Source organism: Furipterus horrens, unplaced genomic scaffold (genome assembly GCF_987537825.1).
Source record: "Furipterus horrens unplaced genomic scaffold, mFurHor1.1.pri manual_scaffold_6, whole genome shotgun sequence".
NCBI classification, from domain to species: Eukaryota; Metazoa; Chordata; class Mammalia; order Chiroptera; family Furipteridae; genus Furipterus; species Furipterus horrens.
In genome coordinates this window covers 36073160-36086947 of record NW_028327176.1, presented here as the reverse complement: position 1 = coordinate 36086947, position 13788 = coordinate 36073160, and the positions used below count along the sequence as shown (strand labels likewise).

General features: G+C 42.1%; 1 protein-coding gene across 2 annotated transcripts in view; it reads left to right on the top strand.

The window, feature by feature from the left end:
- Window positions 1-2663: 2663 nt before the first annotated feature.
- The window catches only part of PSME4 (proteasome activator subunit 4), an 85772-nt gene continuing 74647 nt past the window's right edge, over window positions 2664-13788 (top strand). For both annotated transcript variants that reach the window (XM_090281284.1, XM_090281283.1), the window contains exon 1: window positions 2664-2905. In XM_090281284.1, the coding sequence (XP_090137410.1) occupies window positions 2664-2905 (242 nt within the window). The remainder of the gene's footprint in view (window positions 2906-13788) is intronic.

Genomic DNA, 13788 nt, shown 5'->3' with positions numbered 1-13788 from the left:
ATCTAATTCCTTCCAATCCACCAATATGCTAATCCCAGTTTAGATTGTGTTAAAGGGTATTCCTTAGTGGGGAATTTAAAGGGTATTTCTTAGTGGGGAATGTTAAAGGGTATTTCTTAGATGTCTAGCCAGTAGGGTAATCAGCTGAACTTGGGTCCCGGGAACCAGACCCCCACAGTTGTATGCTTAAACCAAGCGGAACAAGGAACTTGACCTAACTGTTATTCCTTTGTGCAGTGACCTATTCCTTTGAGCAATGACTTGGGGAATAGTAGTGACCCTTTCCTTTGAGCAATGACCTGGGAATAGTGGGAAATTTTTTTGTCTATACAAGCTGTATTTCTGTCCAAGTTTCTGCACCTGCAGGAACAAGAATGCACCTGAAATGCTTTATAAACCCCCCAATCCCTAAGGTCGGGGCTGTCCACCTAAGTCCAACTTGTGGACGGGTGGGCAGTTGCTGGCCAGCTAATAAAGGCTCTTTAAATTCTAATTTGATTGTCTCCGACCATTTGGTTCTCGCACTTGCACCACAACAGATTGCTCTCTTCATCCATATATCAAAATATATACTTAACCATTCCTTAGGCATTCTGTCTCCAAAATTGTCTCTAGTGTTCCTGATATCAGCGGAAGGCTTCCAGCTTCCCAGTCTCTTCCCTCTCTTTCCCTCTTAACATTGAATCAGCTACCAAGCCCAGGGCACTCTACTTGCTGAAATAGCTCTCAAATCATTTCAACTGATGTGGGCAACCACTCCTCGTGCTTTAAGGAACTGTAGCCCCAGCCTGAGCATGATGGGCTGCCAGCTTTCTGACTGCGCTTGTCTCTAAATCTCAACATAAGGCTGTGTGTGAAACATGAGTGACAACCACTCAGAGGGTTGCCATGCGAATTGGATTAAAGAATGCTTATTGTACTCATTATTAGAACTTGCATTGCTTTATCATTAATGTATCATAAATAGTCTCTAGCAAGGAGTGTATGAAACCTTGCACTTAGTGCCAGTGTGGCGCCAAGATGTTTTATGGACCCTGACACAGACTGGTCACTACGGCCCCTGTACTGGTATGTGTAATCTGTTACTGTCAAACGCCTAATGGCTATTGACGATTTATGAAGTTTAGCCTTTATCTCTCGCATGTATCCTCCTCAGTAAAAGGTATAAGGGATGAAGGTTTGGCTGCTGGTCTCCACTAGAGAGGCTGTCACCTTCCTTCCCCCAGACATAACAAAGTGTCCTGGGTAAAAGTTTGTTCCGCCGTGGTCACGAAGCCTTTGCTGGACAGAGCAACTTCCAACCGAGCCTAGGGTGTGTGTGGCACCTCCGCCATAAACTGACATCCAGGAAAATCATGTGACCTCTTAAGGAATCCTCCAGTGTCCAATCTTGTCTGTTTTAAATGATTCTCAAAGACAGAGTGATTTTTCAAACAAATTAAATTATATCATGCCCACCCTGCTGCCCTGTGCTTAAAATCTTGTTGCCTTTAGGATAAAGACCTTGAGTCCTAAACATTTCTCAGTCTCAATTCTCCACTCCCTTCTCTTGCCAGCAATCAATCCTCAGCCATTCTGAACTTCTTTGAATTCCTAGAGTGCGGGCTTCAAGCCTCTGAGCTGTTCCCTCAGGTGAAATATACTTTCTCCTCCCTTATTTTTCTGACCATCTCTAAACTTAACCCTTAAGTTCAATTTATGTATCAGTCCTAGTAAACTACCGTCTGACACTCTCAACCCCACCCCACTCCAGTCTGAACACCTCTTTAGGTGTTCCCAAAGCATCCTCTATTTATCTGGCAATTACGAGTATTGTCTGGTAATTGGTTATTCCCGAGCGTGTAGCTCTGTGTGACTACATCCCTGGAGGGCAGAAACCTGGTGCTCTTAAACGTTCCATCTCAAGGGCCAAAAAGACGCGCCTGACACACAAAACAGTTCAACTACTAGAATGAATAACTATTCCCTTCTTTGGAACGGGAGGCTGCTAGGAGAACACCACAAAGATGAGGACTTAAAGGGGACAGAGTAAAAAAAATAATCTATAAATAACACATGGGATGAACAGAGTACCTAGGCTTTCCCACAGACTTGGCGTGGGGCACTAGGCCGACTGCCTCGCCGGAGGTCACGGCGACTCCGGACTCTGGGGGGGCAGACGCTGGGAGCGCGCAACGCCAGCCAAGGAAGGACAATAGCTTGGAATTCGGCCTCGTGTTTCCGGTGGGGCAACTTGGCGCTCGGCCGGTGAAGCGGAGGGTGGCAGCTGCGAGCCCGACCCACCACGAGGACGGAGAGGACGGCGAGGACGGCACGGCCCCGGAGGCTCCCGCCCCAACCGCCATCACCTCCTCCGACTCCGGCGTTCCGCCCCGCCCCGGAAGTGGCTTGAGGCCCGTCCGGAACCTCCGGGCCGGCGGCTGCAGCGTCACCGGGCGAGCTGGTGCCGGGGGAGCGGAGCGGCCACTGCCGCCGCCAACGAACCGGGACCGCGAGGGGCCAGCAGTGCACCGGCCAGGGGAGGGGGCCCAGCGGTCGGGCCGAGGACGACCGGCCGCCGGCGGCCGCAGGGCGACGACGACGCGGAGGAGGCGGAGCCCGGAGAGGGGTGGGGGCCGGGGAGGGTTCGGGTGGGAGGGGGTGGGGGGGCTGTCCCGGGGCTCATGGAGCCGGCTGAGCAGGCGGGCGGCGGCGACCCCCCGGAGCCGGGCGGGCGTCCCGGGCCGGGCCCGCGGCCCTTCGTCGCGCAGAAGGAGATCGTCTACAACAAGCTGCTGCCCTACGCCGAGCGGCTGGACGCCGAGTCGGATTCACAGTTGGCCCAGATCAAAAGCAACCTGGGCCGGGCCGTGCAACTCCAAGAGCTGTGGCCCGGGGGCCTCTTCTGGACCAGGAAACTCTCCACGTAAGTGAGACTGGGCCTGCAGGATGGGTTAGGGGCATAGGGTCATGGGGAAGGCGTCCGGGGTCCGGGGGAGGCTGGCTCTTTGTCCACTCCTGATGGCTGGACCCTCGACTCTACCCGTGCTGGAGCCGGTGTTCCCCGTGCAGTAGTCCCAGGGTCGCCACAGAAAGAAGCTGGGAAAGCACTCAAGCCTCCTTCCTACCACTTTGCTGCGGGACCTCCCCGGTTCTCACCAGTCCTCTACGTCCTTTCTTGCTGCTTTTCCCCAAGCGTTTGGATTGCTGTCTTCCGATCTGCGGGGTACCCCCAGGAAAGAGATAAGCGGTCCCCCAGAGGCCCTCCTTGGACCTGTGCTCCTGTGGGAAGGGGTGCAAAGCGGATTCGTCTTTTGGGGAGCAGCTCTTGACTTCTGGTTCCTCCGGTTCTTTCTTCTTTTCTGATCCCCGCCTCTTCATAGCTCTCCACTCGCGTCTAGTAACTTTTCTGAATGGGAAGGAGGCCGTAGGGAACGTCTAGGTTCTGCTTTTTTGGGCCTGTTCAGTCTTGGGGGGTTTGATTGAAAAGACTGGTTTAAAACGACCCTTCGGCGCACATTTGGGCAGAAAAATAGACGTTAATGTCGAGAATATTGAGTCTGGAACTTAGGGGAAAGTGTATATTTCTTCTGTTTGGAAATGTACGATACTAAGTGAAATAGAGAACAGAGCTGTCAGGTTGTCTTGGACTTTATTAGTATCGGGAGTGTGTTAATTTTGAGTCGTTGACATGAGTGTAGATTACCGAAATCAGTTTCAGGAGTTACATTCTTTTATTATTTTGTTTTTCCTTTTTGCCTAACCTGGCTGCGAACTATAGTGCAACAGAAATTAGGGGAAAACGAGAAACGAGTAAAATACAGTTGTGGGAAGTGGGGCAGTTAGAGACTCTTTGCTAGATAGGCATCTTCACTGTGTCCGAAGAACTTTTTCAAAAAAGAATTTTGCTGGATCTTGTTAACGGTACATGAAATCTGGTAACATTCTATGTTTACGCATTGGGGTCTGAATGGGTGAACACATAAGACACAAGTTACTTATCCGATGTGTTTATCCAAATCTGTTGAGTGAACTGGGTGAGATGACTCAGGGTTTTGTAATGCCATAGTCAGTCTTCTTAACATTTCCTCACGGGATGATTCTTACATGCCTGTTATTAGCGTGCCTCTGACAAATTTTTCATCTCCACTTGGAAGTGGTAGTGGAAGTAATTACGTCTTTAATTAAAAAACAAAACTAAAGCACTTAAGTTGCCCTTTTCAAAGAGTGACCATAAAATGTCAAGGTTAACAGCTCTCCTGACTAGAGTCAAGTTTGTGATGTTCACATTCATAGGAGATTTGTGGGAGGCGGGGGGGGGGATGCAACAGGGAGAAGAACCCCTTTTAGTCAAAACAGAAGAATGTTTTCTAAATGATTAAAATTAACATGATTTTTCAAGTGAGCCTCGTAGGTGTTTGTGTTACTCAGGCAGACTAAAAATAAAGTTACTCTGTCAGTTCTAGTAATTTCCCACTTTAATCACTTGGATTAGATTTGCCAGAGAATAACCATTTTGGGGGACACAACGGCTTCTTTTAGATGAACGATATATAAATATACCAATGTGTGAATGCATATCTGATTTGGATTTATAAATCTAAAATCTATACAGGCATAGTTACGCATTGTTTTCTGATGTTTACTGTTACTAAGCTTGGCAAAGTATCACATAGGGCTTTTTAAAATTTTTGGCTTATTTAAGTATAAGCAACTTTTACCTAGGAAGGGCTAAAAATACATTTGATACAGTCCTTGGTGTTGAGGGCAAGATTGCAGTTACATGGCTTAAGAACCTATGAGCCTAAAACTATTTACATATAAATAACTAGCAAGAAATGCTATCAGATAGAATTTTATTTTGGGATGGTGGTTAAATGTTGCAAACTGATTCTCGGGATTATGCTATGAGACATTTTGAACTTGATGGGACATGTTGTGATATCGGGTATATTTTTTTCTCCTAATTCATGTTAAGGTGACCTGTTTATGTTTGTGCTTGTTGTTTATTAAGCTTTGGTGTGTTACATAAGTTTACATTTAAATGATGCCAGAACATGTGCTGATAGCTGAGTAGTGGTCATATTTATTACTTTTTAGAAGAATGGAAGTAGTAGTGAAAATAAAATCTCATTTCTTCCACTGGCTCTGTGACTGAAAAGTTACTTTAATCATGTATTTCAGTATTCTTGGGAGAGAAGGGTTAAACTAAATAATTCCTGATAAACATTCTTGCTCTGGTATTTTATGACTTTTATTTTTTATTCTGTAGTGCCTCAAATAAGTCAGTGTTTATCTTTCTACAAGGACTGAGCAGTTCACAGGCAACGGGACTGGATCGCTGACTGGAAGGTTACGCCCCCTCAATCTAGGTGTCACAGATCTGGGTAGGGGTTGAGTTCTAATTTGAGAGGCACTCAGGATCCCCTTTATTGACTTTTTACTTCATTTTACTAAGTTATCATAATTATGTTTCAGGCCTTTTTGAGACTTGTGGGTCTCTGTAAAGAAAGGTCACTTCTGTGTATTTAAAAAATTGCTCCTATAATGTAACACAACTTCTCTTGTACAGACAGTTTAAAGTGTTAGAACCTGTTCAAGGAAACAGAAGAGGAACAGACTAGTGGTCTTTAGGAAAGAGCAGTAAAGACAGCTCATGGGCACTAAGTGGAAGGTATGGGTAGGTAACTGGTATGGCCAATGTAGAGAATGGAACTGAAGAAGGGTACTCTTGAAACCTGCTTTTTCTTCCTACCCTTCTGGACCTTTCATGAGAGGCACTGAAGTCTAGTTCCAAGACCTCAGTTTATACATACCTGGCTTTGCCACCAACATTATCATCTCGGTCTTGCTTAAGCTCTCTTAGCTGTAAGGTCCTCTTTTGGAAAGTGGGAGTGTAGACTATTAGTGGTTTTTCAAACTTAAAATTTAGCAGTGTACTATTTTATAAAAGTGAAGTCTTAAACACAGGTTTGTATTCCTCAGGCTAAAACAGCACTGATTTTTTTTTTTTCCTTTGTAACACTTTATTGACCCCTTGATGCCTGCCTAGGGCTCCAAAACAGTATGTTTGGGAAAAAAAAAAAAAAAAATCACTGGACTAGTCTTTAAGGGCCTTTCTAGCTAGCTCTGTTACTTTAGAGTGGTCTGGAGGAAGGGCAAAAGGAGGGACAATAAGTGAATGGGCTACTATTTTCCACAAGCTTACCCCATTCATGATCATTTCATTCTTTCACAGAATTTTGATTTTAGTGAAGTGAGCTTAGTGTATTACAAATTTAGATGCCTTGTTAAAACAAAGTGTTATATTCTGTGCTATTTTGTAATGAAATGACTATTCTACTGAGGAATCATTTCATTTGCTAATGAAACCATAACTCCCTTGTTTTATTATTGAAAACAATATGTAGCCTTCCTCCAGGACAGGAATTGGGTTATCCAAATTGAAGCCACATAATATATTAAATTTAGTCAAGATATGTGTTATCAAATACACTGAGAGCTTCTTGTGGAAAGTAATAATGTGAACACAGGAGCACCCAAGTTCATATTATCTGTTTTGAGAAGAAAATAGAAAATGCTAACCACTGAATTTCAGTTGCTTAGTATCTAGTGTTTGAGTATTAAAATTGTAAAGTACACAATAAACATTGGGTTGGCCAAAAAGTTTATTACGTTATCTCTAATAGTGCTTAGTTGTCTTTAACTTCATTCAAAGCAATTTTTGTTAGATTGTATTGTGTCAGCTGTCATATGAGTGTGCATTTAAAAAAACAAAACAAAACATCAAGCTGTGGTTGGTGTGGCTTAGTGGATTGAAAGTGGGCCTGTGAACTGAAAGGTCACTGGCTTGATTCCCAGTCAGGGCATGTGCCAGGATTGCAGGCCAGGTCCCAAGTTGGGGGTATGCAACAGGCTAGCCGATCAATGTAGCTCTCCCTCTCTTTCTCCCTTCCCCTCTCTCTAAAAATGAATAAAATCTTAAAACAAAAACAAAAACCCATCAAAATTTTTGTGCAGCCATTTTTCATATTGAAGATGGGAGAAAATATGCAACATTTATAGCATATTATGCTTTATTATTTCAAGAAGGGTAAAAATGCAGCTGAAATGCAAAAAAAAAAGATTTGTACAGTGTATAGAAAAGGTGCTGTGACTAATCAAATGTGTCAAAAGTGGTTTGCAAAGTTTCTTGGTACTATTGACATCTTGGCCAAATATGTCTTTTGCTGTGGGGCTGTTTTATTCATTGGAAGGTTTAGCAGCGCCCCTGGCCTCTACGCACTAGAAGCCAATATCAGGAGATAGCTGACATACTCAGAATATCCAAATCAGTGAGGTTATTGGTGAAAGTAAAGAATGTGTCTTTTACGGAGAAAGTAAGCAGACTTTTGTCCAGCCCAATACAAGCACTTCTCATTTGTAAAAGTATCTTGAAATCTTGACAGATTACCACATTCATTAAGGAAAACCAGTTAGAAAAATAGTAGAAAGGTTTATCTTATTAAATAACCACACTCATAATGGGAACCAAAATTTCTTTGTAGTGAGAAAGTTAATTTTCCATAGAAAAAAACAAAATAAGTGAATTAAGGGATTCTTGGGGACATAATAAGCTATCCTTCACATTAGATTTTTTAAAAAATTAACACTTTTTTAGAAAAGTTTTAGGTTTAGAGCAAAGTTGAGCAGAACGTACAGTTCCCATGTACACCCCCCCCCATCCCCACACATGCACACATTTGACTTTTCATAGCAGTGATATACTAGAAGCCCTTCGTATTTTCCAGGGACCTCTCAATCATTCTTTTAAAACACTGATTCCATGTACCCATCATCAATCTTCAACATTTATCAACTCTGGTCTGTTATGTTACTTTCACCACCACCCCGGTATTCTTTTTGTTTTCTTTCCTCCTCCCCTTTTATTTATTTATTTTAAGTATATTTTATTGATTATGTTGTTACAGTAGTCCCACTTTATTTTCCCTTTGCTCCCCTCCGCCCAGTACTCCCCCTTCCCTCCAGCAATCCCACCCCCCATAGTTCATGTCCATGGGTCGTGCATATCAGTTCTTTGGCTTCACCCTTTCCTATACTATTCTTAACTTTCCCCTGTCTATTTTGTACCAACTGATTATGCTTCTTAATCCCTGCACCATTTCTCCATTTCTTCCCCTCCCCACTCCTTGCTGATAACCCTCCACATGATCCCCAACTATGATTCTGTTCCTATTCTGGTTTGCTTAGTTGGATTTTGTTTCTATTTTTTAGATTCAGTTGTTGATAGTTGTGAGTTTGTTGTCATTTTAATGTTCATAGTTTTGATCTTCTTTTTCTTAAATAAGTCCCTTTAACATTTCATATAATAATGGCTTGGTGATGATGAACTCCATTAGCTTTACCTTGCCTGGGAAGAACTTTATCTGCCCTTCTATTCTAAATGATAGCTTTGCTGGGTAGAGTAGTCTTGGTTGTAGGACCTTGCTTTTTATCACATTGAATTCTTCTTGCCAGTCTCTTCTTGCCTGCAAAGTTTCTTTTGAGAAATCAGCTTATAGTCTTATAGGCACCCCTTTGTAGGTAACTCTCTGCTTTTCTCTTGCTGCTTTTAAGATTCTCTCTTTATCTTGAACCTTTGGCATTTTAATAATGATGTGTCTTGGTGTGGTCATCTTTGGGTCTAGCTTGTTTGGGACTGTGTGCTTCCTGGACTTGTATGTCTATTTCCTTTGCAAATTAGGGAAGTTTTCCTTTATTATTTTTTCACATAAGCTTTCAATTTCTTGCTCTTCTTCTTCTCCTTCTGGCATCCCTATGGTTTGGATGTTGGCACGTTTAAAGTTGTCCCAGAGGTTCCTAAACCTCTCCTCATTGTTTTCAATTCTTATTTCCTCATTCTGTACTGGTTGACTTTTTTTCTTCCTTATGTTCCAAATCATTGATTTTAACCCCGGTTTCCTTCCTTCACCATCAGTTTTGTGTGGATTTTCCTTCATTTCATTTAGCATAGCCTTCACTTATTCCCTTATGTGTTTGCCATACTTAAGCATATCTGTCAAGCCTGTGAGCATCTTTATCACCAGTGTTTTGAACTCTGCGTCTGTTAGGTTGGCTATATCCTCATCGTTTAGTTCTCCCACTGGAACCTTGATCCGTTTCCTCTTTTGGGCCATACTTCTTTCTCTCCTCATATTGACAGACTTCTGTGTTTGTTTGCCTCTGTGTCTTAGGTAGAGCTGTCACACCTGTTATGTTGTTATGGGCAGAGCCCTAGGTATTTTTAAGTATGAGTGACCTGTTTCACCATGTTGTGGCACTGTATGTGGAGGAGGGGCCTGAGCGGGAACAATGCCACTTGCTCAGCACTCACCCCTTTTCCAGACACTTCTCCCACTTCCATATAGGACTGGCGCCTCTCTAGCTGTTTCCCTGGCCATTGTTCCCAGAGTGGGTGGGTCTGTGGATGTTCTAGGACTGTGTTGGCCTTTTAAACAAACAGACTCTGCTGAGAGACTCGCAGTGTCTTCCTCCATCCCAACCCCCACTGGTTTGCGCATTCAGAAGCAGTGAGGCTTTATTTTCCCTGGCGCTGGGACCATGAGCTGTGTGTTTTGGTCTGGTGCTGGGAGTGCTCCCCAGGTGTCCTCCCCTGCTTTTTAAAATGTGTGATTGTGTTTTCTGCTGGCCTGCCACCACTGCTGCCACCACCACACTGCATCCTCTCCACCCCGGCTCCGCCCCCGTACCTATCTGGATGAGTATTTCTTTGTATCTTTGTTTGTTGGACTTCCATGCAGCTCGATTTTCTGTAACTTCCTGTTGTCCCCAGTTTTGAGGTAGTTGTAGTCCTTCTTAGTTGTGAAGGGGGACAGAGCATGTCTGTCTAGGCCTCCATGTTGGCCGGAAGTCTCCACCATTCTTTTTGAAGCGTATTCCTTCATTTGTAAGTGCTTCCTGTATGAATCTTTAAGGGAAAAGGAAGTAGACCACAAAAGTCAATATCAATACCATTATCAAACTTTAAAAAATGAGCAATAACCCATTGTCAGTTTGATCAACCTCATGAAGTTCTTTTTTGCAAAAGTGTGATTTTACTTCTGAGTTTTTATTTTATTTGCATTGCTTTGTCTAAGGTTTCCTACAAACAGACTTCAGGGACATGTTTTAAAAATAGCTTATTAATGAATATTTCCGTATTACCACATTCATCTTTTCTCTCCTTAATTTTGAAGATACAGAATAAATCCTGGGGTAACAAGGACTTCCTTGAATTATCTCCATTTTATAAACAAAGACACTGATGTTTATATGTTAGTAGATAGTTGCATACAAAGTAGTAAAGTCAGGGGTCTTCTCTGAACAAATTATTTTCTGAGTGCCTTGTGTGGATGGCACTTTTTGGCACTAGGGCTATGTTAGTGAAGATTTCTGCCCTCAGGGGAAGTTCCAGTGTGCTCTTTCTCCTAGTCACGTTTTTGATTATTTGGGACAGACTATATAAGGTGTATAACTCCATCAGGAAATTTGGGGAAAAAATATGAATTCTAAGTTCATTGATTTAAAAAAAAATTCTTATTCTGACCAGTGTGTATTTTAACACCCTACGTTGAGAAAAACAAAAAAAAAAAAAAAAAAAAAAAGAAAAGTAAAATAATACCTTTAGTAGTTCTTCTGAGATCGTAATATATCATGTAAAACAGTTTTCCCAAAGTGGTCTTGCAGTGTTATGAAATAAAATTTTTTGGAATACATGTTTTTAATTAAAATGAAATGATGGCAGATTTTAAAAAAAGGAACATTTATTTATTAGTAAATGTGCACTACTTCTAAACATGCCCTTATTGTGGAACCTGTGTGTGAACTTTTTTCTAGTGAGACTCATTTCTAGTGAATCCCCCATCCCTTTTTAATACAAAATCCAAATCTGTTTCCCTCTAATCTTTGTAGATAATTAGATAAAAATCTCATTCACTGTGTAAACAGCAAGCTGAGAATATGGTAATAAAATCGACAGGGAGCAAACAACAAAAACCTTTATATTCATTGAGATCACCCCTGGAATGTTAAAAGCAGCACGCACTATAAATATTCTCATTTGGAATCTGAGGTTGGCTATTTCCATATTTGGCCTAGGCTCAGCATTTCTTCCCTTGCAGTGCACTCTCTCTTGATCTCTTGTTCATGCTTTTCTGTTCTTCCCTCTGCTTTGAGCTTTCTTGAGGTTGGTGTCTTTCATATTTATCTCTCCTTCCCTCCACTCCCAGCATTTAGTACAGTGGTGTATACTTTCATAGGTACTCAGTAATATTAGACTTGACCCTTGTTCTTTGAAAACTAAAGCATTACACCGGTCTATGGAATTGTTACTATTAGAGTCAAAATGGAGATCTGGGATGAGATCTATTTTAATACTGGGTTCTAAAGAAAGTATGTATTTAACCAAAGTAGTGGAGGGAGGGAAGCATTTTGGTTAAGGACGAAATTGTGTTTCATAATCAACCCAAAGTTAATTAGAAAAGAAAGAAGATTATATTGGTTGTATCAGGGAGTTTGAGATTTCATTTAAAAACAAATCTGTAATATCGTATGGTTAAGTATTAGTATTAAAATGTAGTTAGATGAACCATATGTTTTTGGTAGTGGTCATTACCTTTTAATGCTAGTTTGGCTATTTCATAATACCTAGACCTCAAATTTTAGAGTTTTAAAAATATAATAAAGGTTTTTTCCCTTCCTTAAATTAAAAAAATATATATTATTGATTTGAGAGAGAGAGGCACAAACAGCAGACATGGGTTTGTTGTTCCACTTATTTATGCATTCATTGGTTGCTTCTTGTATGTGCCCTGACTGAGGATCAACCTGCAACTTGGGGTATCAGGATGACACTAACCAGCTGAACTACCTAGGCAGGGCAAGGCCTTTTCCCATTCTAAGAAAAAAAAAACACTGTTGCAGCTGTGAAATGGGTTTCAGAATAGTATTATAGTTCAAATAAGTTGGAGATTGCATAAGAATTGTTAAAGTGCTTTGTAATCTTCTAATGGTTGACAGTCTAAATGGAATGTGTTTAATAATCTTTAAGCTGTTAAGTGTGGGTGTTTCATTTCATTTTCTGACAATTTTCTTTTCTAAGCAAAGGATGAAGTAGTTTTTAAGAGCTAGACATTTTATTAAGGCAGCCTTTTGTGTGTGAGTATATTTTGGGCAGATTCCTGAAAAGTTTAGTTGGGATAATTTACGTTCTGAGAGAAGGCAGGTTACTTTTCAGAGATCACAATAAATCAAATGTAAAATTTTTGTCAACATATACCAAACACAAGTCACAATTATGTGTATGGCAGGAGGAAAATTACCACTTAACAAATTCAGGAATGATTAGAAATGTAATCTTTTAAAAAATTCATAACTGAACACAAAATATCTTAAGACGTTCAGTTTGTGTTTTGTTTGCTTGCTTGCTTGTGGGAGGGTCTCACAATTTTTATGTTTATGTTCATTTGTGTTTAATAGAGAATTTTCCTTGACCAAAGAGTAAATCATTTAGTAGCTCTTGACCAGTATTTTTGTGGGGTGGAGTTTGAGGTGGGGGTTGTTGGTTGATTGGTGAACTAGATTAGAACTATATTGGTGAACTATATACAAGGGATGACACCCTGGCTGGTTTGGCTCAGTGGATTGAGCGTCGGCCTGCGAGCTAAGTGTCGCTGGTTCGATCTTCCAGTCAGGGCACATCAGAGAAGGAAAACTCTGATTCCAAAAAACCTCCGCTGCCTTGCGGCATACCTCTTCAGGGGAAAGGCTAAGGGAGTAAACCCCGACAGAAAATCTGGAGCCGGAGTCCCTAAGGCGGTTTGACGATGTAGTCAACACCGGCAACTCCTGCGGCGCACCTGAAGCCAAGCTGTATTGACTCCGTCTTTCCCTTGGATCCTTCAGCTGCGAAGAGAGGGGGGGTCTGCTGCATGGGCAACAGCAGACCCTCCATATCACCCTGCCCAGGCTCTGTAGCTTCAGCTTCACTGAAGAGGATACTCCAGCGTCATTGCAAGATGTCGATTCAACACGGGAGGAGACAGATACCGTGTCACTCCCGAGTCGGACTGCACAGCCATTCTCGGCGGTGCAGATAGACTCTTAAGAAGCTACACCATCATCTCTCGAGACGGACCGCTGCAAGGGATGAAAATGAAAAGTTGCAACAGTTTAAAAATATTAGTGACCTTTCCTGGTCAGATTCCTCAGTTGGTTGGACCATCGCCCCGTACACCAAAAGGTTGAGGGTTTGGATTCCCCCTTGGGGCACATACCTAGGTTGCAGGTTTGATCCTTGTGTGGGGCACATGAGGGAGGCAACAGATGAATGTTCCTCTCTAGCATCGATGTTTCTCTCCTCTCTCTCTTTCCTTCCCTCCCTTCCTCCTTCTCTCCCTCCTCTCTCTCTAAAATCAATAAACATATCCAGGTGAGAATTAATTGAGGGATGTTACAAGAAGGCATTAGTATAGACACTACTCACTGTTGAGGGCTCAGGATGTACTAGCACTATGCTAAAGGTTTTACATTCATTATTTCATTTAATTTACACAAATAACCCTCTGAACTGTAGGCATGTTTATTATCCCAATTTTACTACTGAAGAAATGAAAGTTAAGCGAGGTTACATGTTAGCAGATTTGCTTGGTGACAATGGGGCTCTTGCTCTTAATCACATTTCCAGAGGAAGGAAAACTCCTGGACCCTGTAGCCGGGAAAGACTACACCAGGAAGAAGGACTGCATCTGAGCCTTGAGGGAGGATTCAGTT